Genomic DNA, 25801 nt, shown 5'->3' with positions numbered 1-25801 from the left:
CAAACGATTGCTTCGAATTTAATCCTAATATTCTAGAGTCGTGTAAAGATGTTCATCATATTTTATATTTATTAGTAGTAGAAAATCTAATGAATAATTAATTAATCATATAGTAGTGGATTGAATCTTAACTCGATTGGAATGAGTATTGTTATCAATACACGATGACGTGGGTTTAAGTGCACTGAAGTGCAGTATCCTCCTATTTAAGGGCTGAGGTAGGGTTATGGGTAGTTTTAAATATTATATCAAAAAGAGCAGATATGATGATTGTTTTGGTATAAATAATAAGACCTAATAAGTATGTATACTTTATTTTTAGAATTACTTTTTAAATTTCAAATTTATTAGAACTTATTTTGATACGAGTACAATTTTTTTTGATTGATTTTTAGTATAATTATTATTATTATTTTTGTGACAATTAAGAATATATGAATGTGAGCGCATTTAAGTACATTATTCAAAAACAAACATATATATTTCAATATTTTAAATATATAATACATATTCTATTTTATTTATCCACTTATGAAATTTAATATATAATTTTAGTAAGGTGTATTGCATTGTTAATCGAAGAAATATTATTAGGAGGGTAACATGAATTATAAAACGAACATTGAAAAAAGAAAAAATTACACTCAAGGTTATTAAACTATTAGTAAATTTATATTTTGGTCACTTAATTTTTAAAAGTTACAAAATAATCATTGGATAATTCAAAAATTTTCATTTCAATTCTTAAATTTTTTTTTAAAAGTTCGGCCAATAAGCTTTAAGTGATGATTCGTCGGGTAGAAAAATATTTATTAGATCCAAATTGATTTGAACAATTAGTGCCGAAGATCAAAAACAAAGTTGTTTAAGTAATGAAAAAGTAAACTGATTACTAATTTAGTGACAGTTAAAGAAAAAAACCTTTGAAAGTATTCTGTTTGAACTATGAAGCAAAGATCTATCTATCTACAGAACACCGTTACACCGTTGAGTCCGTTATTCTGTTCGTCTCTATTAAATATTAATATTTCAAATTAAAAAAAAAATAAAACGACAAAGAAAAACCCAAAATCACGAAAGCGGGAACTTTACTCCAAATTCGCTGGGCCCAATGGAAAATCCAAAATTAAACAAAAACTAAAAACAAATTTTTTTTTGAAAAAAATGGTCCGATAAAAAAGAAAAATACAAACAAAGCCTTAAAAACCAAAAAACCTAACCAAAACTCGCTCTCGCACGTTCACTCGCTTTTTCTAGTTTTTCCATTTTCCAACGCTCATTCACTTTGTTTTGTTTTTCTTTCTTCTTTGCGGAGAACAGAAGGAGAAAAGGAAGAAGTAAAAAGATCGAGCGGTTCGTGATTTTGAAATCGCTTGATTTTTTTTTTCGACGGATCTGCTTCGAAATTTGGAAAATAAAATTTATATTTGGTTTCTAAGCATTGTATTTTTTCATAGGGAAAATTTGATTTTTTTTTTGAGCTATGGAATTTGTAGATTGAGTTCTATCTTTCGAGATCTTGATCTAGTCTTCTATTAGATTTCCTCAGGTTCGTGCTTTAACCTACATTTTGTTCTTACATTTTCTTTTTGAATTTTATTGTTGTGTTTGGATCTGCATGGGTTTTTTCGATTATTTTTAGTTCAGCTTTTAAATTTATTTAAGAAATTATACGGAGAATCGATAATGCAGCTTGATGTTTTGAATTTTGATTTTTTTTTTTTGTATTTTTTTTTTGGAATTTTGATAGTTTGGTTGCTGAGAAAACGTGAAGAGTGTAACTCCGAGCTCTTTTTTTACTTTTTTTTTTATTTTAAATTTTATTGTTTTTTCGACAATTGAACACTCTTAGTTTCTGGTTAGCAGAGTGATTTTATTAAGTGTAAGACACGAAAAGAATCTCTGTTCTTTCTTTTTTTTCTCTCTCTTATCTCTTTCAGTTTTCGCTTGTGTCCAAAAAGGAAGAAAAAAAAGGGCTTTACGCTTAACACCAGTAATGCCTTTTCTTTCCCCTAGTTTCCCTCTAAAATGTGAGCTAAATTCGTTGAAAAATCGGTTTTTATTTAAAATTGTAATGAAGTTCCAACTAGTATGACAAAATTTGTGCCTTTACTTTCTGTATTTAGCTCTGAATAGATAATTAATGATACATATATCAAAATTTTCACTAAGATAAATATTGTTACCCCCTTTGCAGGACTGAGTCCTATGTTATCTGAAAGATAGATTTCAAAGAAGTCAGCTTCGACATTCAGCTAATAGTGCATATGAAGGAAAGCGGTACAGCTAATGGCTTGCATGGAACTCATAATGTAGATATTGAACAAATGGGAAGTTTTGAAGGTGTGATTCGAGGTAAAGTAATAACATTTTTTAGCTCTTTCAGTGTTTTTAATCATCTTCCACTCTTGAACTTGGAGCCTTGATTTTACTAGGTGACTGGCTGTCTTCTTTGGTGGACTGGTTAAATGCAATATTTCCTGATTTAAGGTTGCCACTGGATATGACAGAAGACGAGCTGAGAGGGTGTCTGATTGATGGAACTATTTTTTGTACCATTTTGAACAAGCTGCATCCTGGTTCTGTTGAAATGGTTTGATCAATCATTTGTTAATACTTTGTTTTCTGAATTATTATTATTATTATTTTAGTTCATTTTTCTTTTTTTAAGACTTAATTTTAAATGTTTTTATCTTGTTCTGGACGTTGTACTTCACCATTTGAGCATGTTTCTTCTCTAACTTCAGGATGGTGATTCTGATTGTGGTCTTGCAAATGTCAAGAAATTTCTGATTGCTATGGATGAAATGGGGCTGCCCAGCTTTGAATTGTCTGATATTGAGCAGGTATCAGTTGATTTGAAGATGCTTTTTCTTTGAGCAATGTTCTATTCTGGGTGCCAAATATTTAAGGTTGGATTAAAGTGAAAACATTTTTCTACTAATTGATCTTGAAACAAAAACTATTTGCCTACAAAATTGATCTTAGCTTGTGCACGATGAGGAGTAAGCTATGGTTGGCTCAGTTTTGGGTGTATGGGTTTGGTATATACCTGATAAAATGAACTTTGGACTCTCATGTTTAGTTGTACGTCTATCTCAGTCAAAAGAATTTGTCTTGGGATGTAAACTCCTCTTTCAAGCCTTTTGATCTTAACTTTGGGATGGTTCTTGATCTGAGTGGAGGCTTCCCCCCCCCCCCCCTTCAACAATGATGGATTGATCATTTGATCATGGAATGAAACCTCTATCGGGTTAATGGTGTATGATGAACTACCTTTTTACTTTTGGGACAAAATGAATTACCCTAGTTGGTTGGGTTCAAGTTGCAAGTTAGCATTCCATTGCTGTTTTTCTTTTCTTTCTACATTTTGGTTAATAATTTGGGACATATGCAGGGCCATATGATGCCGGTTTTAGAGTGCCTTAAGACACTTAGATCATGTTTCAATCCTAATGATGAGGCCAATAGCTTCCAACATCCTTCCAGAAAGAGATGGGATCTTTCTGGTGAAGTCGAGAGCATCCAAATGAAGCAAGGATGTTATGCTGATCTTTCTGATGCAACAGTTTTAGAATTATTGAAATCAAGCAGTTTAGATGTAAGATTCTGAACTCTTTCCATCCATGTGTCAGTATCTATTATGTACTCAAGATTCTGATAGCAACTTTTTGGTTAATGCATTCTTATGCACCTTCCTTTTTGCAGAACGTCTCAACTCAATCACTATTCAGTATAATTTACAAGATTATGGATGAAAGTATTGAAAGAAAGAAAGGAGATGTACCTCATGTATGCATCAGGAGTACATACATTTGCTGTATTTCCTTAGCATTCATAGATGTTTTTAGTTTTGTCTCTTTTCTGAGACTGGTAGTCATGCATCTGTCGTGCTATATATATATTTTGATACCGTCTTTTAATTTGTGGTTTTCTATTGTTTCCTTTTTGCTCAGCGTGTCGCATGCCTGTTGAGAAAGATTGTAGAAGAGATAGAATGGCGAGTTTCAACTAGAGCAAGAAATTTAAAAAATGTAAATTGCTTCGGAACTTTCTATTTCCTCTCTCTAAGAGATTGTTTTCTCATGTGCGGTGCATGGATAATGAATATTTGTATTTTGTGATCCTGAAGCAAAACAAACTTTTTAGGGCACAGGAGGAAAAGTATCAATCAAGGATAAGAGCACTTGAGACCCTAGCAAAGGGAACCATGGAGGAAAATATGGTACTTGACTAACAGTTTAGGGCACGTGCCTTAGTTCTTTTTGCCTTTAGTTCTCCCTGTCTCAATAATCCTGGATTTGTTTTGGTTCCTGTAGGTTGTTCTAAAGAATCTACAACATATAAAGGTGCAATTCTTAATGTTTTCCCTCTTAATTCATTGTTGATTTTTTAAATTTTACTATGTTGTTTTAGTTCTTTGCCTTTGGTTTTCTGAAGACTCTCATTGACATATTGTTCTCTGGGTTTCACATCCTTTGATAATTGCTTCATCCATAATGCTTCATCCATAAATTTGAAACTGAAGGACTAAATCTATTTCTGTGAATTGCTTAACTTATATTTACTAGTTAAGTTTAAACTGCAAGAAGGATACAGTATATATATATATATATATGTACTTTTGCATGTATTTCCATTTATATCTTGTATGAAATTCAACTAGTGTACTGACAGATGCAAATTTGAGATTTGAATTTTCTTTTGAAGGAAAAGCCATTTAATTTCAGAAGAAAATTTTAAAGGATGGTTTAACTTTGTATTACTTAGTTTAAAATGTTTATATTAAGTTTGCAAATCTGATATTGAGTCTCCTTTTTATGTACTTGCACTGCCTGCAATGCTTTTATGTTAGTTTAACTAGTTTGGGATCAGAACTTTTCATTAGAATTTGCATGGTAGATAATTTGATCCCTGTTGTGTTGTGAACTCAAGCTAAGATTGACATGGCTAATCAATGGGGCTATTCCTTTTTCCCGTTGTAAGTCTTAATACCAGGCGACTATGTGGTGTTATGCAAAGGTTTATCTCTTTGCCATATTTTGTTGCTTGATAGTCTAATATAATTGCTTTGTTATTTCATGAGAATTGCAGTTTGAAAAGAGCAAACTGGAGGAGAAGGGTAAAGTTGAAGAGCAGGATGTGCTTCAGCTTAAGAAGGAGAAGGTTCAGAAAGACCTCGAGATTTCTAGGCTAAAAGAGGAACTAGAGAGCAGCAAAAAGATGCATGAAATACAGTGTCTACAATTGGAAGCCCAGGCTGAGGATAATAAAGTATTGATAGAAAAGAAGTTAAAAGAAGTCGAGTGTCTTTTAAGTGACTCCAGGAAGAAAGTGGATGAGCTTCAGTCATTTTCTGAATCTAAACAAAAGAGATGGAAAGATAAGGAGCGCAGTTATCAGAGCTTCATTGATCAGCAATTTCGGGCTTTGAAGGTTTGTTGTTTTTGTGATGTTTCTATGATACGATATTGATACATGGTCCTATAACAAGAAGTTTTACATTGTTTAGGAATTGAGGGATGCGTCAAAATCTGTCAAACGTGAGGTTCTAAAGACTAAAAAGAGCTACTCAGAGGATATAAATTTCTTAGGTAGTGTTGGTTATTCTTGCTGTTTTTTTTGTTTGTCTGGCTTGGTCTGCCATTTAGATTTCATTTCCTTATATTTTGGGATTTGAGCAATTCCTCATTGTGTATACCCTTTTTTCTTGAGTAGGAATCAAGCTTAAAGGAGTGGTAGATGCTGCTGAAAATTATCATTTGGTTCTTTCTGAAAACCGTAGATTGTACAATGAGGTTCAGGATTTGAAAGGTACATTGTATATCTTAGTTTGTTCGGGTTTCTTTGCCAAGTAGCTGAAACTACTTATTTGTGCAGGAAATATTAGAGTTTATTGTAGGATAAGGCCATTCCTTCCAGGGCAAAGTAAAAAACAAACAGCAATAGAATATGTTGGTGAGAATGGTGAATTGGTTGTTTCGAATCCCTCAAAATTAGGGAAGGACACTCATAGGCTCTTCAAGTTTAACAAGGTTTTCAGTCCAGCAGCTACCCAAGGTTCTAAAATTTCTTAACTCTGCTCATTTGATAATGAAACTCATCTCTTAATTTAATGCTATATAGTTATAGCCATACTTTTCATGACTGCTGCTTGTATATCACATATTTCAATGTGATATGTCTGCAGAGGAGGTATTTTTGGACACCCAGCCATTGATTCGATCTGTTCTTGATGGATACAATGTTTGCATATTTGCTTATGGTCAAACTGGCTCAGGAAAAACTTATACTATGGTGAGCTGCCTGCTAATATTTTTCCATTTCAAATATATAGATTATTTTAAACTTGTTGGCTATGTCTTATGCATATTTATTCTTCTTTCCAGAGTGGACCTAATTTGTCTTCTAAAGAAGACTGGGGAGTCAACTATAGAGCTTTGAATGATCTTTTTCAAATCTCTCAAAGCAGGAAGAGCTCCATTATATATGAAGTTGGTGTTCAAATGGTTGAGATATATAATGAGCAAGTTCGTGATCTGCTTGTTATTGACAGTTCTCAGAGAAGATATCCTCTATTTTAATCTTTTGAATTTCATTTCTTATGTTTCTTGATTCTGGTCTGAAATTTGGCTCTATAACTTATGTTCTATTGCTATTGTTCCTTATCCTCAGTTCTATGCAATACCTTACGTTATTGGTTTAAGAATTTGCAATACTCATTATAATTTTGTGTTTGGTCTAATGGTTATATTTTATTCCTTATGATTCTTTTTCCTGCCGTTAAAGATCTTATTTGTTTCCTTTGACTTGCACACACTTGGGATTTGGAGCACTACCCAACCAAATGGGTTAGCTGTCCCTGAAGCAAGCATGCATTCTGTAAAATCAACCACAGATGTTCTGGAATTGATGAATATTGGTTTAATGAATAGGGCTGTTGGTGCTACCGCCCTAAATGAGAGGAGTAGCAGATCCCACAGGTTATATTTTATTCTGTATGTAACTTGTTATTTGGAGAGTTTGAGTTTTGCATCTAATGGGTTTCAGTAAATTATGTGCAGCATTCTCACTGTTCATGTTCGTGGCACGGACATAAAAACTAATGCTGTTTTGCGCGGTAGTCTACATTTGGTGGATCTTGCTGGCAGTGAACGGGTAGATCGTTCTGAAGCAACTGGAGATAGGCTTAGGGAGGCACAACATATAAACAAATCCCTGTCGGCTCTAGGAGATGTAATCTTTGCTCTGGCACAAAAGAATTCTCATGTCCCTTATAGAAACAGCAAACTGACTCAAGTTCTCCAGAGTTCTTTGGGTACTTTTTACTGTTCAGATTTTAATTTGCTATTTCACGGTCATGCCCAATAGATTCTATATACCTTAAAAGCCTATTTATTTGCTCTTACTGATTGTAGGTGGCCAGGCGAAAACCCTTATGTTTGTGCAGCTTAATCCTGATGTAGAGTCATACGCTGAAACCATAAGTACTTTGAAGTTTGCTGAAAGAGTTTCTGGTGTTGAGTTAGGTGCTGCACGGACTAACAGAGAAGGAAGAGATATCAGAGAACTTATGGAACAAGTATCGTTTTCTCTTCCTCTACTCATTTTCACTTTTCTTCGAGTTAATGAAGCATAGCTGTTGAAACCAATTGTTGATTGTTTGAAAATGGTTACCTTATTTCTCTGGCGATGGAGAAAGCAGAGTTATAGTCCAATGTTGGACCATGAAAATCTTCACTTTCATTAATGAGCCTATCAACTGGCATCGTTGCAACGGTGTAATCTCGTTCATTTATAATCTTCTATTTGATCTAACAGGTTTCATTGCTCAAAGAAACCATCACAAAGAAAGATCAGGAGATTGAGCGTTTGCAACTGCTTAAGGGTAATGGCAATGGTACTAAGCGTGGTATGAGCTCACTGAGGTATGAATCTTCCTCTCCTAGGGGACGGTCCAGTGGGACTCCTCGACAAAGCCTAGGCCTCTCAAGACAGCCAAGCTTGGGAAGTTTTGAGAAAGCAGATGTTGATGCTGACATTTTCTCAGCTAATGGTGATAAGCATTCTGAATCTGGCTCTCATCGGTCAATTGATGAATCCAGGCATCAAAATGAATCACTTGCGCATACAAACATGATAGGAAGAGATTTGGGTCTGAATCTTACTGATGATATTGAACTGTTGGGATTCGGAAATGCAGATTCAGAGGAGAGATTAAGTGATATATCTGATGGTGATCTATCAATGGGGGCTACAGATACTGATGGCTCAATCTGTAGTGCCGTGGAGTTTACTCTTTTCCCGGAAGTTTCAAAACCTCCTGATAAACCAGAGAAGGTTGAGAAAGCAAGCAAATCTGAAAAATCTGATAATATTGGGAAGTAAGTATACTTTAACTCCTACGGCTTTTATTTTTCACTATACTTTAACTCCTACGGCTTTTATTTTTCACTGCAATATCTGATAACTTGATTAATTTGACTTACTCCGGTTGGCTCCTGTTCAAAAATAGGTCTATCGCCCCATCACTCCCGTCTAAGCTTCCAAAGCTGTCTCAGAAAGTGTTGCAAACAAAACCTACTGCTCGATTGTCACTGTCCCGGAGCACCTCCAAGATCCCATCAAGTATGTAATTATTATATAATGTTCCTATGATCAAACTGTTTTGAATTTTGATCAGTCTCCTCACTCTTTCGTTTGTCATTGGAATGTGTATATATATATATATCATCAGGTTCTAAGAAAATAACTGCTGCAACCACTAGCAATTCTTCGATTAAGCCCCCGAAACGACGGCCGTGATCTGAAACTATGTTTTTAGATGGTAGAAGATCTTTGACTTAAAGTGTAGTTTGTAATTTATATCGAAAACTTCACTATGTTTATTGTCTGTAGGTTGTTTCTTCCTTCCATTTATCTTATTGGAAGGGGGCCAATGTTAGAGAAACTGTTCACTTGTAACATACTAAAAAAAAAGGGTGTTATATCAGTCCCTCCACTTGGGTTCTCGTCAAATTGCGACTCTATCTATGCATTTTTTATTGATATATATATAGGATAATTGTTTGATACATTGATTTTCTCGGTGTATTAAATAATAATCTATATATGTACATTGCAGGTCACACAATTATGTTTATCTTTTTTTTTTATCATTCAATTATAAAAAATTATAATATAGTTACTCAATTAATCACATATTTTTATTATATATATATTTTTATAATAGTAAGATCATGTGTCAATTCTAAAATTGACATGATAAGTTTAGCCTTGTAAGATTTATAAGGTATAATCGAGCTGAGCCCGAATATTGTCAACCTTGAGTTTGATACTTAGTTTGAGCTTAATCCAACTTTTATTTTTAAGCTAGAGTTTGATTTGAGATATAATCGAGTTACTTGAGTTTGAGTTTGATTAAGCTCGTTTACTAATTTTTGCATTCAAGCTTGCTTTGATAATTAAGCTTATGGTTAATAGTATATATCAAGGATAATAATGTAATTTGGTAATATAAAAATATGAAGAGCTAGATAAGGCTCATGAGCCGTTGAAGTAAAGTATTACGAAGTTCGAATTCGGCTTGATCAATAGCTCAAGTTCAACTAGATATTACGGAATTGAATTTGAATATTTTTCAAATTAAATTTGAGTAGTTTGCAAACACAAATATCTTATTTTCAATTTGGACTATTTAAAAAAATAATTTATATATTAATTTAATCAGTATTCTAATGAGCATGCGTGAAAATCTCTTCTTAATTTACAGCTTACACCTTCCAAAAACACTAATACCATTTGAATGCTTTTTCAGAGAAAAAATGCTTCTTCTAAACTAAAAATTAGCCTAAAAGCACCTTTTTCAGAAATTGAAAATTTTAGTTTCTTTCCGAAAGCATTTTTGAAAAGTATTCCTAAACTAAACTCAAGCACTTTTGGTTCGATAATTAAGACGACGACCATTGTAACCGTTCGATATTAGTCCCAACAGCGTAAGCAAGAATGGGGGTAAGCCCACTTTCATTAGGCTGGCCATAAACAACACATACCAAAACAAATCTCATATTAGCATGAAGTGCAATTGGATTGTCGTGCGATTTGTCACATCAACTTCATAAAGAAATTAATGTTTTAATTAGTATTTTTGTTAAAGAAATGCGATTTGAAAAATTTTGAAAGATTAATGGCCAAATTCATAGAAGATGTAAATATTGAGGGTTAAAATTATCATTATGCCATTAAATTATTGTGAATGTTGATTTGCTTTTCGCATTATACTATAATTGAGTGAAACTAACGACTCATCATCAATGTCTGGGTGGTGTAGTTGGTTATCACGCTAGTCTCACACACTAGAGGTCCCCGGTTCGAACCCGGGCTCAGACATTTTTTATTTTCTTTGGCTTGGCTTATCTATCTCAACTTTTTTAAAGTACCGTTTAAATGTGATAGAAATTTTTTCTTTTTTCTTTTTGAAACAGAAAGAAAAACTTATTAAGACTAAAAGAAATAGAAATTGCATATTAAATTTATTAATTTTTAGTATATTTATGGGATAATACTAATTCATTTCATTTATTCTAAAAATTTATGAAGTCAACCTAGCCGTGGAAAGCAACAGAGTAAAATTAAAACTGCATAATTCTAAAATAAAAATAAAAAAATCCTATAATCGAATGATGATGGAATTTTGAGGAATGATTTTGGGAAGTTGCTAATTCCCCCCCCCCCAAAAAAAACAACCAAATTTCCAAAATTATAAATTTATATATATTTTTATAAATATTTACGTATGGAACCAATCTACTAACATTATTTATAGCAACATAATACTCTCTCTGTAAAAGAGTCATGCGTGACCAATTTTGAAACACTCCTACTTTATAAACTTGTCAACATTGGATAAAGATCAAAAATAAAATCTCGATAATATATATATATATGTACACATTGGTATTGATATGATTTGATGTTTTATTCTAGTACTTGGGGTTTGTTTGAAAAAGAAACATTTACTAAAGTGTTGGTGTTGTTGTTGGAATGTATGCTGTTCTCGGATGTGGCAACGATGGTCGAAGCTCAAAAAAAGAAGCTGAAATGCAAAACCAATGAGGATTGTGTGAGGCAGTGTACTACTAACTTTCATGTTTGTACTCCTGCCGGTTATTGTGCATGTGCCGGCAGCAATCCTAATTGCTGTTAAGGACCTTTAAGTTTTTACTCGATTTCATCCACATCCAATTTTATTAATAAGTTTGGAATTTGCTGGGAAATAATGTATTGTTCTTCGACGTTTTTAATGAAATAAGAAGCTACGATTATAATGTTTCTATGTTTTTTTAATTACGAGATTAATCCCAAAATTATATATAAATTATAATTTAATGTACAATTATATACATAAACTTTGATTTTGTATATTTATACATTAAAATTTTAAAAAAAGTTATATTAATATATTTATATTAATCTAACTTGTTGCAACAATTGACATTGCAATTGGTAGTGAGAATATTGTAGTACTTTTTAAGTTGACTATTTTTGACATATATTGGTAGTCTTATTAAAGCAGTAAAATCAGGATATTGATCGGTAAAAGTACTCTTCGAGTTAGATTGTATTTTATTTCTTTTATTAAAAAATAGATAAATTGTTCTTTGTACGTTGGATTAAAGAGTAAATTATTTTTTTTTTGTTGAAAATTTCTTTCATTTGTATTGTTAAAAACTAGCGTGATTGATGAAATAACTAGACAGTAACATGTGGCGTGCCATGTGTGCTTTATGCTGATGTATAAAGATTAATTTTTAAAATTAGAAATAGATGAAAATTTTAACATAATGACAAATTTACTCATTGATCTAATGTATAGAGACTAATTTACTCATTTTTTTAGTAGAAGGGACGAAATGTTATCTGACTCTAATATAAGAATCTCTATAGTGGTTTAAAAGGTATGAACGGATTTGAGAACTAAATTAAAGTGATATCGTAAAAGCTTCAATGGACCTTGGAATATAAAGATTAGAGAGTGTGCAATTTGGATCATTGTGAAGAACTTATTTGAGTGCAACTGCTATGTATTAAATTGGAAATACTTATTTGGGTGAGAGTATTCATTGTGAAAGTGCGAGAGGGCACAACAATATCCAAGGAGCGGTTGAGATTATATGATAATTAATAAAAGTAAATTAGTGAAGTCGTTGTAGTATAGTGGTGAGTATTCCCGCCTGTCACGCGGGTGACCCGGGTTCGATCCCCGGCAACGGCGTATTTTTTGCAATTTCCCATAGTAACACTAGTGGGCGAGGTTTATACCCGCTCTGTCATCTCCTAAGATACCTTGGAACATCACTTTCGCTTTCGCTTTATGGGAGCTTTGGCCCCTTTGTAACTGCCTTGTTTTTAACAGCCCCATACAACAAGGAACAGTGACTTGTAGGGCTCTTGCAGGGGCCCGTGCGTCCTTTGCCCTTTCCCCGGAAATCAAAGTCCGCTACCCACCTTCCATTGTACCTGTTCCATGGCAAACCCGGGGAAAGCGGGCGTGGGTGCTATTATTAGGGACCACAAGGGTAATTGAGTTAAAAGATGTTCTCGCCATTTCCCTAAAGCCAACAGTGTTGAAGCGGAGCTTTGCGCACTTAGAGACGGCCTCAAACATGCGGTTAATTCGAACATCACCCATCTTGAAATTGAAGTTGATGCAACTTCAATTATTAGCCTTATTCCAAACACTATTGTATCTTAACACTTTTCTTGTTACGATTGGTTGATGACTACAGGATGTTTCGAATTATTATTTCAAATTAGAGTGTTGATGCTCCGGCAAATTTATGAAGTTAATTTCAATAATAATGTATCCTCAGATAGTTTTTGTAGGGATAATCTTGTTGTCATGTATGGTGAGTCCACTAAGACTATTTTGTCGTGTATTTTAACTAAGACTAAATATCCTCATATTTTAAGATCAATATTATAAGAATTTGTTTGTTTTATTTATCTAAGTTCCTATAATAAGTACTATAAAATTAAATTAGTAAATTTGACAATAAAATTTTATAGTATAGTAATGAGTATTTTTATTTGTCACGTAGATAATAAAGATTCAATTTTTAACCATAGTGATAATTTTAGGTAAGATAACTACCATTATAACTGTTGGATTTTAGTCCCAACAACATAAGCAAAAATTGGGTCAAGCCCACCTTTAATAATTTGGACAATAATATTGAATTAATTTGATATGAAAATTTATTTCTTCTTTTTATGGAAAAAGTATTTCATAAAGCATTTGGCATTTGAATCGCAAGAATTATGATTGACACCATGTTATTGTTTAGAGATTTTTCATTTTAATTAGGCATGTTTATATTTTATTAATTTAAATTTTATTTTAAAAAAATAAATTAAATTTAGTCTACAATATTTAAAAAATTAAATTTATCATCAATCTTTTAATGAAAATACTAATTAAAATATTAAAATTTTAAAATAACATTCTGCATGGCGATTAACATGAACTTCGTGTTAATATTTTTGAATTTTTTTATATAAATTATTAGAAGTTGTAGCATAAAAGATAAATAATCTTCTATTAATATGAAGTGTATTTATGTTGCCCACGTGATGCCACACCAACTTCATTAAAAAAATGGATAAACTACACCTAGGGTCACAAAACTATTAGTAAATTAACGTTTTGGTAACACAACTTCAAAATGTTACAAATAATCATTGAACTATTCAAAAGTTTTCATTTAAGTTATTGGGTAGTTAAATTGATGCTCCATGGCTTTATCTGTTCGCATTACCTAGACAAATCAAAAGCTCTTTTTCTCCTTCTCTTCTACATTTAAGTTTTTCTTGTGAAATAACTTTGGACGATACAAATCTGCAAACTAAAATTCAAACAACTTTTTTTTTTCCTGATCTCCAGCACTAGCCATCAAATTGACTTGGATCTAAGGTATATTCTTTATTCGTTGATGGGTACTGATCCATCGTATCGATTGTCAAATTATCACTTGAAACTCGCTTGCAAAACTTGAAAAAAAAAACAAACTTAACAACCTTGTGGCTTAAATAAAAACTTTGAAATAGTTCAGTGACTATTTTGTAACTTTTTAAAGTTTAGTTACTAAAACATAAATTTATTAATAGTTTAGCAATCTTGGGTGTAGTTTACTCTTAAAATTACTAATGTTTTAGTTAGTATTTCCATTAAAGAAAAATAATTTGATACTTTTTGAAAGGTTAATAGTCAAATTTAACTCAAAAAAGAATAATTCTATAATAGCTAAATTGATTGAAAGTGTATACATGAGGTCCATTAAAGAAAAGCAATTGGACACTTTTTGAAAGGTTAATCAGTCAAATTTAGCTCAAAAAAGAATAATAATACTATAATACCTAAATTGACTGAAAGGGGATACATGAGGGCTAAATTCATCAATATCCCTACATTAATAGCTTTTTATGTAATACTATAAAATGGTAAAAGTGAGGGCTTATAACATCAATGTATGGGTGGTGTAGTTGGTTATCACGCTAGTCTCACACACTAGAGGTCCCCGGTTCGAACCCGGGCTTAGACAATTTCTTTAATTTTCTTAAATAACTAATGAACTTTTTCCTCTTCTTTCTTAAATTTTCAAGGATAAATTAGTAAAATAATCATTTTTATTTGTTTCAGTTTACTTTTAGTAATTTATATTAGGTTTAAATTCTACAATTGATTCCTATTTTTTTTCATTTTGAGTTGTTTAATTTTTACTTTTATGTTCTTTTAACTTTCTTTTTTTTCTACCTTTATTTTCCATTATCTTTTGCTTTTCTATCTATTTTCCTTCTTCGTCATTTCTTTTAACATAGTTTTTCTATGTTTTTCATTTGTTAAAATTAGTCCATAAGCTCGCCTCATTTAAAAAAATTAAATTGTTTAAAAGATAAAAGTATAGAGACTAGTTTTAACAAATATAAAATATAAAAAACTACATTAAAAGAAATGGAGAAGAGAGGAAAATAGAAGGAGAAGCAGAAGAGAATAACTAATTTTAGAGTAGAAGTCTTGTTTAAATATGGGAGAAAAACTTTTGTTTTTTGGTGAATTACAATAAGAGGGTGAAGCCCTAACAGTAATAGAATTAGCATGACTCAAACGTAGGCCACATATGGGGTAGTGAATACTTAAGACTAAAAAAATTAGGATTTGCATATTAAGATTTTTAGTATATTTATGAGCTAATAATTATTCATTTCATAATTGTGAAGTCAACCTAATAATGTAGGGAAACAGAGTAAAAGAAAATCTGCATAATTATAGAAAAAATCCTACAATCCAAGGGATTATGGAAATTTGAGGAATACTATTGGAAAGTTCCCAAATTTCCTAAACCAGCAATAAAAATTTCCATATATTAATTTTAACATTTTCAATAATATTTATTATTAACAAACACATAATTTAATAGTTTATTTAACACAAAAAATACTAAATAGTGGGGAAAAAACAGAATAAATTATTAAGAGATTTAGGTTTCTGTAGTTTTATATGTTCTTAAATTAATTTAGCCAACGAAGTCGTTGTAGTATAGTGGTGAGTATTCCCGCCTGTCACGCGGGTGACCCGGGTTCGATCCCCGGCAACGGCGTACTTTTTGCAATTTTCTATATTTTCGGTTTTCACCATCATACTTCAGTGGTTAAATTCTGCTAGTACTCCCTGTACTTCACGAAAATTGTGGATTTAATCCCTACACTTTAATTCGGCCATTATTACTCCCTGTACTTTGCGGAAACTACACTTGAAATGATTATGGAAAATTGAGGAATGAGTTTGGAAAGTTTGTAAATTTTCCAAAACAGCAATAAAAATTTCTAAACTTATATTTGTTTTCCTTTTCTGTAAATATTTACATATGGAGCCAAGCTACCAACAATATTTATAGCAAAAGAGTACTGTCACTAACACACACACACAACACTCATTTACTCAAAGAAAAGCCATTGAAATTAAAAAGGAAAAAAAAAAATTCCCATGGAGGCTTCATTGAAATTAGTTGTTTTCTTCACTCTTTTGCTGTCATCTGGTAAGTCTTTCTATAAGCAATCAATACAAACATATATAAGATCAAAGTGTAATTTGACCATTTACTCATTTATAATTTTATAAAATATAAAAGGACTAATATGATATTTTTCATTTTAAGGGCCCTGGCTCTGCCAGCCCCCTTGAGACTGCCCCAATAAATTGTTGATGTATATTAATAAATTTGGTATTTTCTCCTATTAAAGTTTTGTTTCCATCTCTATTGAAAGTATTGCGAGATCAATTTTGAGGAATTCCCATTTTGTGAGCTTATCAATATTGAAAAAAGATGGGAAATAAAAACTCTAATGGAAGACAAAATAAATTTGTCTGTGTAGCTTCATTTTGTGAACTTATAAGACTCTTGATAGATACATTTACTAAAGTGATGTGGTTTGAAGGTATGCTGTTCTCAGATGTACCAACGATGATCGAGGCTCAACAAAAAAAGCTGAAATGCAAAACCGATGAGGATTGTGTGAGGCAGTGTGCTACTGACTTACATGTTTGTACCCCTGCTGGTTATTGTGCATGTGCCGGCAGCAATCCTGAGTGTTGTTAAGGGCCTATAATTTTTACCCTATTTCATCTACATCCAATATTATTAATATGTATGGAATTTGTGGGCAAAAAATGCCTTCTTGTTCGACGTTTTCAGTAAAATAAGTATTTACGAATATATTCTTGTTTTTCAAGTTTCAAAATAATTAATCATGATATTATTGTGAATGTACGAGAGTGAAGTTGTAACAATTTAAGGATTGGTTGAAGACTCGCAAACGTAGATTGCCAAACTCAATTATGTAAATATCTTAATATCTTCGTAAGCTTTTGATAGCTTAATTTGTTTTTTTATGAATTAGTCGAGTGAATATAACATCAACGCTCATTTGGACCAAAGACAATTTCGTGGGTAGAATCTTTGAGATATGTTCTTGAACTAAGACATTCAACTAATTTGGGAAGGCATCTTAATGTTACAAAGCCTCTTTTACTATAAAGGTATTTGTAGGGATAACTCTGAAGCTCTTGTATGATCAGATAAAGAAATGTCAAGATGCCTTAATAGTCTCTTAACTTTTGTATCTTGCGGTGTTATAGTGTTTGTGCTAGTTTACCATCGAGGTTAAGAAGTGCTATGAAAAAAAGTTTTTGAAAAGTTTGATAGTGTTTACCATTATTGTCAGAAAGTACTTTTAACAATATAAAATATCAATTTTAAACATGATGTTATAAAGTAGAAGATTTAATGAGGGACAAATAGGTAACTTCGTTGAAAAGCAATTTTCTAAAAGCCGAAAGATAAAAATTTAGACATTTTGACTTACTTAATCAAAGTTTGAGTTGATAACTGGTTACAAATTCTTTTTTCCCTTGCAACCTTCTACTTATGAAGTGGCCTCTCATAGTGTTAAGATCGATGCAACCTTTTACTTATGAGAAACATTGGGTTTCCCTGTGGAAGTCAGCTTCCCCCTAAACTCAAGTACTTCCTTTAGAAATGTGTTCTCAAAATCCTTCCTACTGCAAACTTTTCTAAACCAAAGAGGCTTGAATGTTCAAGATCATTGCCCTTTTTGTAGAAATAATGCTGAAACCATATGCCATTTGTTGAGGGACCGCACTACTTTTAGTAACTAGTGGGCGAGGTTTATACCCAAAGCTCTTCAGCTTCGCTCCCTGGACAATCCAATGAGTACTATAAAATTAAATTAGTGAATTTGACAATGAAATCTTGTAGTATAGTGATGTGTATTCTTGTCTATCATGTAGGTAATTAGGATTCAATCTTTGACGATAATGATAATTTTAGCTAAGGCTCCGTTTGTTTTAACGTAAAAGTTTTTACGCATTTTTCCACAATTTCACTTTTACAATATTTTTTACATATTTTATCATCTCATAATATATTCATTAAATTTTTATCATAATTTCCTTACTCACATATTAAATTGTTTCACACTTAAACTTTTGTACATTTTTCATTTTAGTCCCTATTATGATGTAATTTATTTCTCACCATATAAGCACTTTAATCGACAATTCATTATAATATCTTATTTCACATAACAAAATTTCATGCATATTGCTTCTCTTATTTCAATTATAAATTTCACAAAGTTTACAATTTAAGCCTTAACATCATTAAGATTCATTATTTACTATAATTTCACCTTAACATCACATCATAATCAATTCACTACTTATCATAAATCACAAATGTATGTTTGATTCATTAAAAATAACTTTTATGAAATTTTTCAGAAATTTACCAAACAATGAAAATATTTCTTGAAAATTTTTACATACATTCATCCAAACATAAAAAATATTAGCTGTTTTAAAAAGTAAGTCATTTTTCAAAAATCATTTTCAGTGAAATAAACGGAACCTTAGACGACAACTATTATAACTGTTTGATTTTAGTCCCAACTACGTAAGCAAAAATTGGGTCAAGTTCATCTTTAATAATTTTAGTTTAAAAAAAAATTTGGCCCGTAACTTTTTTTAAAAAATCAAATTTATCTATCAACGTTTTGAAAAAGGGTCGAATTAATATTTTTAATAAAAATACTAACTAAAATATTAAAATTTTAAAAATAGCATTCTACATGGCAATCAACATATACTTTATGTTAATATTTTTGAATTTTTATGAAATTTTATAATTATTTTATAATTTTATTTTTTAATTATTAAATTATTAGTTGGGATAGCATATAAATAGTCTAATGTTAACATGAAATGTATTTGGCTGCCAGCTGGATGCCACACCAACTTCATTAAAAAAAATGCGTAAACATCCTCGAGTGTTTGATTATTTTATTACATTCACATGTTCCTTCTCAAGTTACAATGATTTCAATTTGATTTATTAAATACTTTAATAGAAATGTGATAATTTCAAATTACACTTCTAAAATACAATATAAAGTTTATTAATTTTAACATTTTTAATAATATTTATTATTAGGAAACAGATAATTTAATAATAAATTTAATACTTTATTTAACATAAAAATACTAAATAGTGGGGAAAAGCAGAATAAATTATTGAGAGATTAGGTTATCGTACTTTTATATATTACTAAATTAATTTAGTCAACGAAGTCGTTGTAGTATAGTGGTGAGTATTCCCGCCTGTCACGCGGGTGACCCGGGTTCGATCCCCGGCAACGGCGAATTTTTGGCAATTCCTGTACTTTCAGTTTTCACCATCATCCTTCAGTGGTTAAATTCTGCTAGTACTCCCTCTACCTCACGAAAATTGTGGATTTAATCCCTACACTTTAATTCGGCCATTATTACTCCCTGTACTTTCAAATAGTTCAATGATTATTTTGTAACTTTTTAAAATTTAGCGACAAAAACATAAATTTACTAACAGTTTAGCAATCTGGGGTGTAGTTTGCCCTTAAAAAAGAATAATACTGTAATAGCTAAATTTACCAAAATTGTATACGTGAGGGCTAAATTTATCAATATCCCTACATTAATAGCTTTTTATCTTAGCTGTAATATGTTAAAACTAGTGGGTTGTCGTCAATGTCTGGGTGGTGTAGTTGGTTATCACGCTAGTCTCACACACTAGAGGTCCCCGGTTCGAACCCGGGCTCAGACAATTTTTAAACCTTTTCCTCTTCGGCCTAAATTTTCTTACAAATTTGATTTTCTTTTTAATTTTTTAAATATCTGAATTTTTTTTTTTTGGACAACTAGTTTTAGAGTAAAGTCCAGTTTAAATAGGAGAGGAAAAAAGAATTTTTTAGATAAAGCTCTAACAGTAACGAGACTAATATAACCCGAACTGAAACCATATTTGGATCGGTGAACTTAAGATTAAAAAGAATTAAATTTTGCAAATTAAGATTTTTTTAATATATTTATGACCTAATAATTACTCATTTCATTTATTTAAAAAAATTAATCGTGAAGTCAAGCTAATAATGTAAGGAAGTTCCTAAATTTCCCAAACTTATATTTGTTTTCCTTTTTTATAAAATTAACATGGAACCAACCTAGTGACATTATTTATAGCAGTAGAGTACTCACACACACACACACAAAACACTCATTTACCCAAAGAAAAGCTGCTGAATTTGTATAAAAAGAAACACCACCACCATGGAGGCTTCTTTGAAACTAGTTGCTTTCTTCACTCTTTTGCTCTCATCTGGTAAGTCTTTTTATAAGCAACCAATGTGTTTCGAGTTTGCAAGAGGTTTACAGATTTACAGATCGAGTGGTATATTAATAGATTCGGTATTATCTCATATTAAATTTTTTTTTTTTTTTTGCACGATAGTCATGCAAGGCCGATTTTGAAGCATTCACTCTTTGTGAGCTTGCCAGTGTTGGACAAAGATTGAAGATAAAATCACGATGGAAGAAAGAACAACGGTAATTCATGAACCCTTTGACTTATGAATTTGTAGGACTTTCGTTAGAATCAAGTCACATCAACATGTATATTGGGATGAAGGGAGGGTTGTAGTTAGGGATTTTGTCTAGACTTAGATTATGGGTTAGATTAACTATCTAAGTCTGAAGGTTCATCCAAAAAAAAATATGAGTCAAGTTTTGAGTAGAATTTTTAATCTATACTAGATTTGGGTAAAATTAAGTCCTTTTTTGAGTCGAGCTTAGGCCTAAAATTTTGCATTGTCTCAACTTGGCTCTTTTTATGGTCAGGTTTGTCCTTGCCTCCCTCCCAAAATTAAATTTTATAAGTTAATACATGATAAAATTATAATTTCTCCTCCAAAAATAAAATTTTGATAAGTCTATCGATATATTCTGAGAGTTTGTTTGAAATAGAAACATTTACTAAAGTTTTGATGTTGTTTGAAGGTATGTTGTTCTCGGTGTGCCAACGATGATCGAAGCGCAAAAGCAACTGAAATGCGAAACCGATGCGGATTGTGTGAGGCAGTGTGTTACTAACTTTAATGTTTGTACTCCTGCTGGCTATTATGCTTGTTCCGGCAGCAATCCTAATTGCTGTTGAGGACCTATAAAGTTTACTCTATTACATCCACATCCTATTTTATTATTAACTTTGGAATTTGCTGACTAAAGATGTAGTGTTCTTGTACGTTTTTAATGAAATAAGCATCTATTATTATATTCTTCTTCCTTATAATTTGACCATTTTTTTTTATGTATTTTTGTAATTTTATTAAAGCAGCAAAATTAGGATATTGAAATATGAAATCAAAGAGATTAAGATATGTCATTGGAAATGATTAGCCTTATTCCGTGTTTCAAGGATAACTAATATAAGGGGGAATTTATGGGGAGGCAGGGACTTGGCCCCTAAAATAATAAAATTATAAATTGATATATGATAAAATTGCAAATTGATCCTCTCAAAAATGAAAAAAAATTAATTTTTTAAAAATGATGAAATTATAAATTAATAAATGATAAAATTAATCTATAAGGTTTCAATTCTTACCGAACGATAATTGTTATATTCATTTAAGTTCTATTATTTTCAAAATTTGATGTGTCAAGCATATTATCGTATGTTCAATACCTTATTAGCTTGTTATTTCAATACCTTATCGTATGCGCAAACGGTAATGGTTGTCATTTGTGTCAAGACTAGAATTTCAAAATTCAAAAGTATAAAAACTTAAAATGATCTAATTGGAAAATATTGACCAAATTTACAATTATATGCATAGTACAGTACTAGTATTTAAATTTAACCAAACGGATTTAGCTACCACTATTTAAGTAAGTACTGAAATTTTAAAATTTAATGAGTAAATAGACTAAAGTTGACCAATTCGAAAAATACTGAAACTAAAATTGATGAAATCATAGGGACTAAATCCGAGATTTTGGGAGGAATAAGAAATTAAGAAGTCAATATGTAACATGGAATCCCCTGCATTTACAACATTATCATGGAACTCTGACATTGATACATAAGTACATCATGATATAGTCTTCAGACAAGATTTGCAGGGTCACTCGGTTTTTCACTGAAAAAACAGCATTTATTGCTGAATTATTGAAGTGGTAAATAGTTAAAAAGGGGATAAGACAAAGATGGTAGTTGGTGAAAATTTTGATAGAATATGAGGACAAAAATGGGCAATTTAGGTTATTATTGTTAATATGAACAATGTTTTTTTTTTTACCTTCAAATCTACTTTGGTTCCATGTTCCAACCCAGACATAGTAAAAACATTTTTTCAGGTAAAAAATTTCTATGATTTACTGCCCCTCATAGCTCCACAGTCTCAACAGCTACATCACTATTTCTATTTTTGCCTTGCTATCAAAGTTACAATATGAACAGTATGGTGTTTTTTTTTTCCCTATTCTAATTCTCTAATTATGGAACTCAAGAATGAACCAATAGTGCAATGAAGAAATTTGTGTCCTCGAGGAACTCGGATTATCGAATGTGCATTCCGATTTACCGAGTAAGATGTATGATATCCCCCTATACAGTAACCCCTTGCTTTTCGATGTCTAAACACGAGCGATTGGAGAGAAGGGAGGGTTAATCACGTAGGATGGTGGGATTGGTACCGCTCTTTTGCCGGCTTTTTTCTTCTTCTCCTCTTCCGTGACCGCTTCAACTAAGAATTTCACTTCATCCTCGAGAAATGATTTCAGTGAATTGCATTCGGGCAAATGATTGGTTTGTGGTTCACTGGTAGCCGTGGGGGTTTCACTACCGTGCAATATGGCGACACAAATGGAAAACGCTTGTAATGCGGACAACTTTGCATGGAAATCAACCGCATACCTTCCTTCGATGGCTGTCATGGTCAATGCCGGTGTATTCTCTTTGGCACCCTACATGATAATCAAAATTTAGTAACGGGTAACATTAATTAACCCTGCAGAATTGAAAAGTTGCTTCGGAGTAAAACTAAAACCTTACCTGAAGAAAAAGTTCAAAAGGCTGCTCACTGTCCACTAACAGTTGATCTTCGGAACAATTTATACTCGGGTTGCCGAAAACTACAAGGGGACAAGCCATGTCCCAGCCACCGCAATCGCAGCCTCCTCCATTCCTCCACCTATCGAGTAACGATGAAGGACCTGAAGTCTCGGTACTAGGATATCCATGGTTTCCGGTCGGAATAACCACCTTCACCTTTTCTTGGATCTTGCTATCTTGTACGTTGCTTTTGCATTCTTCGACCATAGAGAGATTGAGTAGGTTTAAATGCCTCGTATAGCCTATTTTATTGCCTCGTCTGTATTTCAAGCTCTCTCTCTTCTTAAATGGAACTTGAATGACTACGGCGGCAGTTTCAAGGCTCGGGTGCAAATTCACAGGTAACAATGGAGTTGATCCATTTACGGATTCAACCTCATCGCTGTCTGAAGCAACATTTAAATGATCTTTAAGCTTCACTGCATTAGAGCCATCATCTGATTCATAACAACCCACATCTGAGCCTGGACTAGGACAGACCCGGGTTTTACGAACATCAGGGGATTCTTGGATGGAAACACGCTGTCTCGCATTGGCAATGTCATACAAAACAAATTCTGTAACCATGGAGTTTTCAAGAACCCCATTATCTTTAATTTCTGAGCACAAACAGCACGAGACTTGCATCTGCGCAACAATCGAAGAATCTTTGCTACTATCACTCAATCCCCATATACTCGCATTGCTCTTCTTTCTATTGCCGACTGAGTGAAATGTATATACCCAATTGAAAGCATTATCTTGTTTCCATTGTTTGGCCAGAAAAACAACATCTTCCGGTTGATTCATTGAGAACTCGAAAGTTGGCATCCCATGTTTCACTCCCAACTTAAGACAACCATGTAGGTGAACTGGTGAACTTGCCGTTGGTGATTGAACGCTATCTTTCGTAGTGAACAAGGAATCCGGTTCAGAATTCCGAGGTGAATGAGAGAAGTCATGTAACAAAGATTTCCGGAATGTCTTATTTCTCCTAGCATTTTCCATCCCGGCTTCTGCTGCATAACCCAACGGACTTCGCAGTGACTTCGATTTCATGAACGGATCAAACATCTTTTTAATAGGACTAAATCTAGGCCTTGAGCTGGTCCAGGAAAACCGGTCACTTTCCGATGATGATGGCGAATAAGATGCTTCCACCTTAGCAGATATCGACTTATGCAGTTTCCAAACCGTGTCTTCTTCAAGAAGATCATTCCCATCATCTAAAGGACGAACAACCGGTTCACATTCGAAACTTACATCCTTCTTGTTACCTATCCTGACACTTTCCACCAACTGTTTCCCTCTCTTATCTAAATTTTTATTATCCGAACTTAAGCAGATTTCAATAAAGCCACTCGATGAACATGGCTCGACATAAGGTTTGTTAACCGAACCTGATTTCAAGTTTGAGCCAACAGACATCAGTGAGTTCCTTTCATCTTCTGAATTACATAGAGAATCGACAAACCTAAACGAATAAGACGTATCACTACTACGCGACAATTCAATTTTCCTCCGGCCCTCGACGGTACCTGTCTTTTTCATTTTACTTACCTCTTTAGAGCTTTGATATATAGATCCACGCTTTAACTCAGCATTACTTTCCGCCCCAATAGATCTACATTGCATGTTCTTACAAGAAGCACTACGGTAACGGCGAAAGCTGATTTCGGTAAACCCTTCCTTTACCTTCAATATCTCATCTTTACGACCCGGTTTTGCTTTCGGATATCGCTTCTCGATGTTCGAACATTGTCGAGGAGGTGGAAGAACAGTGTTGGGACTCAGATCTAATGTATCCATCTCTAATCCCATTGATTCATTTAGAGTCCTGCAAGAAAATGCAATGCAAGTCATATAAACAAAAATTCGAGCTAAAAAAGAAAAAGGCCATCATCTTCAACAATCCACAAATTAAATTGATCTTAACATTAGAAATAACATTCATTTGGTAAAAGATTTGAACTTTATTAAAAATAAAAATAGAAACTTTATTTTTCACTTGCATTTCAAGCTAACAAAAAGGGGGCAAGGTGAAAGACAGAAAATGGGGATACCCACCATTATAGATCTTAGAGAAGTGAATTAAAAGAAAACCCCAAAACTAAGCAGATACAAGCAAAATCAAAATACCCATTTTTCAACTCAAAGTTTCACTCATGAAAAAATCTACAAGAGTAAGAACACCAAAAATCCTTTCTTTAAAGAAGAAACCAGACATGAAAGAGTACTTAGAATTGTAAAAGAAGCAGCCAACAAAAACAAAAGTACAATGTAAAAAGCAAAACATAACAAGAACTGGAACAGTAACTAGAAAACAAAAGTATGATAAAGACATAAAAAGCATGCCTTGCCTTGCCTTTGCCTTTGCTCCTTTGCCCCTTTTCCTTGACTGTGTGTGCTATAGATTGTGTTTTCAACAAAAAAGAGTGAGAGTTAAGTATATTTGAGTGTTTTTTTTTTCTTTCTCTCTCACATGATCTCTCATGAGAGACAATGAGCTGCTCAGCTTCTGTTTATGTCTTGTAATAAAGCAATCTTGTTCCAATTCATCATCATATGCTTGTTGCCTATATTAGGTAAAAACACTTCCTTGGTCCCTCTTAATTTTTTATATTAAGCAATTTGATCCATTTTAGCAAAATCGAGACAATTTAATCTTTCTTATTTTCAAAAGTGAACAAAAACTTAACAAAATATATAAATATTAAAATTTAAACAAAATATATAAATATTAAAATTTTACTTTTTTTATC

At 32.4% G+C, this 25801-nt stretch overlaps 2 protein-coding genes, 2 long non-coding RNA genes and 6 other non-coding genes across 17 annotated transcripts; 9 read left to right on the top strand and 1 right to left on the bottom strand.

Moving 5' to 3' along the window:
• The first annotated feature begins 1163 nt into the window (after positions 1-1163).
• LOC108483288 (kinesin-like protein KIN-14J) lies at positions 1164-9018 on the top strand. 5 transcript variants are annotated; one of them, XM_053026306.1, is made up of 22 exons: positions 1164-1353; positions 1497-1549; positions 2198-2355; positions 2436-2593; positions 2748-2846; positions 3398-3601; positions 3709-3792; positions 3957-4034; positions 4133-4225; positions 4320-4349; positions 5095-5436; positions 5513-5594; positions 5719-5814; positions 5881-6060; positions 6191-6297; positions 6390-6569; positions 6820-6983; positions 7065-7318; positions 7419-7582; positions 7822-8384; positions 8516-8628; positions 8738-9018. In XM_053026306.1, exons 3-22 carry the CDS (start codon positions 2268-2270, stop codon positions 8803-8805), a joined length of 3147 nt encoding a protein of 1048 aa, XP_052882266.1. In that variant the 5' UTR covers positions 1164-1353; positions 1497-1549; positions 2198-2267; the 3' UTR covers positions 8806-9018. The 5 variants fall into 5 exon arrangements, with proteins under 5 accessions (XP_052882266.1, XP_052882263.1, XP_052882269.1 ...); XM_053026303.1 differs by having other exon boundaries at positions 1458-1549; XM_053026309.1 differs by lacking the exon at positions 1497-1549.
• Positions 9019-10315: 1297 nt separating this feature from the next.
• TRNAV-CAC (transfer RNA valine (anticodon CAC)) lies at positions 10316-10389 on the top strand. Its single transcript has one exon. It is a non-coding gene; the product is annotated as a tRNA-Val (tRNA).
• Positions 10390-12202: 1813 nt separating this feature from the next.
• Positions 12203-12274, top strand: TRNAD-GUC (transfer RNA aspartic acid (anticodon GUC)). The gene has a single exon. It is a non-coding gene; the product is annotated as a tRNA-Asp (tRNA).
• Positions 12275-14526: 2252 nt separating this feature from the next.
• Positions 14527-14600, top strand: TRNAV-CAC (transfer RNA valine (anticodon CAC)). The gene has a single exon. It is a non-coding gene; the product is annotated as a tRNA-Val (tRNA).
• A 984-nt stretch (positions 14601-15584) lies between these two features.
• Positions 15585-15656, top strand: TRNAD-GUC (transfer RNA aspartic acid (anticodon GUC)). The gene has a single exon. It is a non-coding gene; the product is annotated as a tRNA-Asp (tRNA).
• Positions 15657-15955: 299 nt separating this feature from the next.
• LOC108482749 (uncharacterized) lies at positions 15956-16772 on the top strand. Its single transcript, XR_001870929.2, has 2 exons — positions 15956-16094; positions 16495-16772. It is a non-coding gene; the product is annotated as an uncharacterized LOC108482749 (long non-coding RNA).
• A 2431-nt stretch (positions 16773-19203) lies between these two features.
• Positions 19204-19275, top strand: TRNAD-GUC (transfer RNA aspartic acid (anticodon GUC)). Its single transcript has one exon. It is a non-coding gene; the product is annotated as a tRNA-Asp (tRNA).
• Positions 19276-19641: 366 nt separating this feature from the next.
• On the top strand, positions 19642-19715 carry TRNAV-CAC (transfer RNA valine (anticodon CAC)). Its single transcript has one exon. It is a non-coding gene; the product is annotated as a tRNA-Val (tRNA).
• Positions 19716-20152: 437 nt separating this feature from the next.
• LOC108482838 (uncharacterized) lies at positions 20153-21220 on the top strand. Its single transcript, XR_001870962.2, has 3 exons — positions 20153-20270; positions 20400-20494; positions 20945-21220. It is a non-coding gene; the product is annotated as an uncharacterized LOC108482838 (long non-coding RNA).
• Positions 21221-22294: 1074 nt separating this feature from the next.
• Positions 22295-25585, bottom strand: LOC108480642 (uncharacterized). Of its 4 annotated transcripts, none has more exons than XM_017783695.2 (3): positions 25395-25585; positions 23001-24876; positions 22295-22912 (listed from the first exon to the last, which is right to left on the bottom strand). In XM_017783695.2, exons 2-3 carry the CDS (start codon positions 24858-24860, stop codon positions 22583-22585), a joined length of 2190 nt encoding a protein of 729 aa, XP_017639184.1. In that variant the 5' UTR covers positions 24861-24876; positions 25395-25585; the 3' UTR covers positions 22295-22582. The 4 variants fall into 4 exon arrangements, with proteins under 4 accessions (XP_017639184.1, XP_052882254.1, XP_052882257.1 ...); XM_053026294.1 differs by having other exon boundaries at positions 25400-25585; XM_053026297.1 differs by having other exon boundaries at positions 25405-25585.
• Between the last annotated feature and the right edge of the window lie 216 nt (positions 25586-25801).

This window comes from Gossypium arboreum, chromosome 1, assembly GCF_025698485.1.
Source record: "Gossypium arboreum isolate Shixiya-1 chromosome 1, ASM2569848v2, whole genome shotgun sequence".
Classification (NCBI taxonomy): domain Eukaryota; kingdom Viridiplantae; phylum Streptophyta; class Magnoliopsida; order Malvales; family Malvaceae; genus Gossypium; species Gossypium arboreum.
Note: the sequence above shows the minus strand (reverse complement) of the source record. Positions and strands in the feature narration are given on the sequence as shown.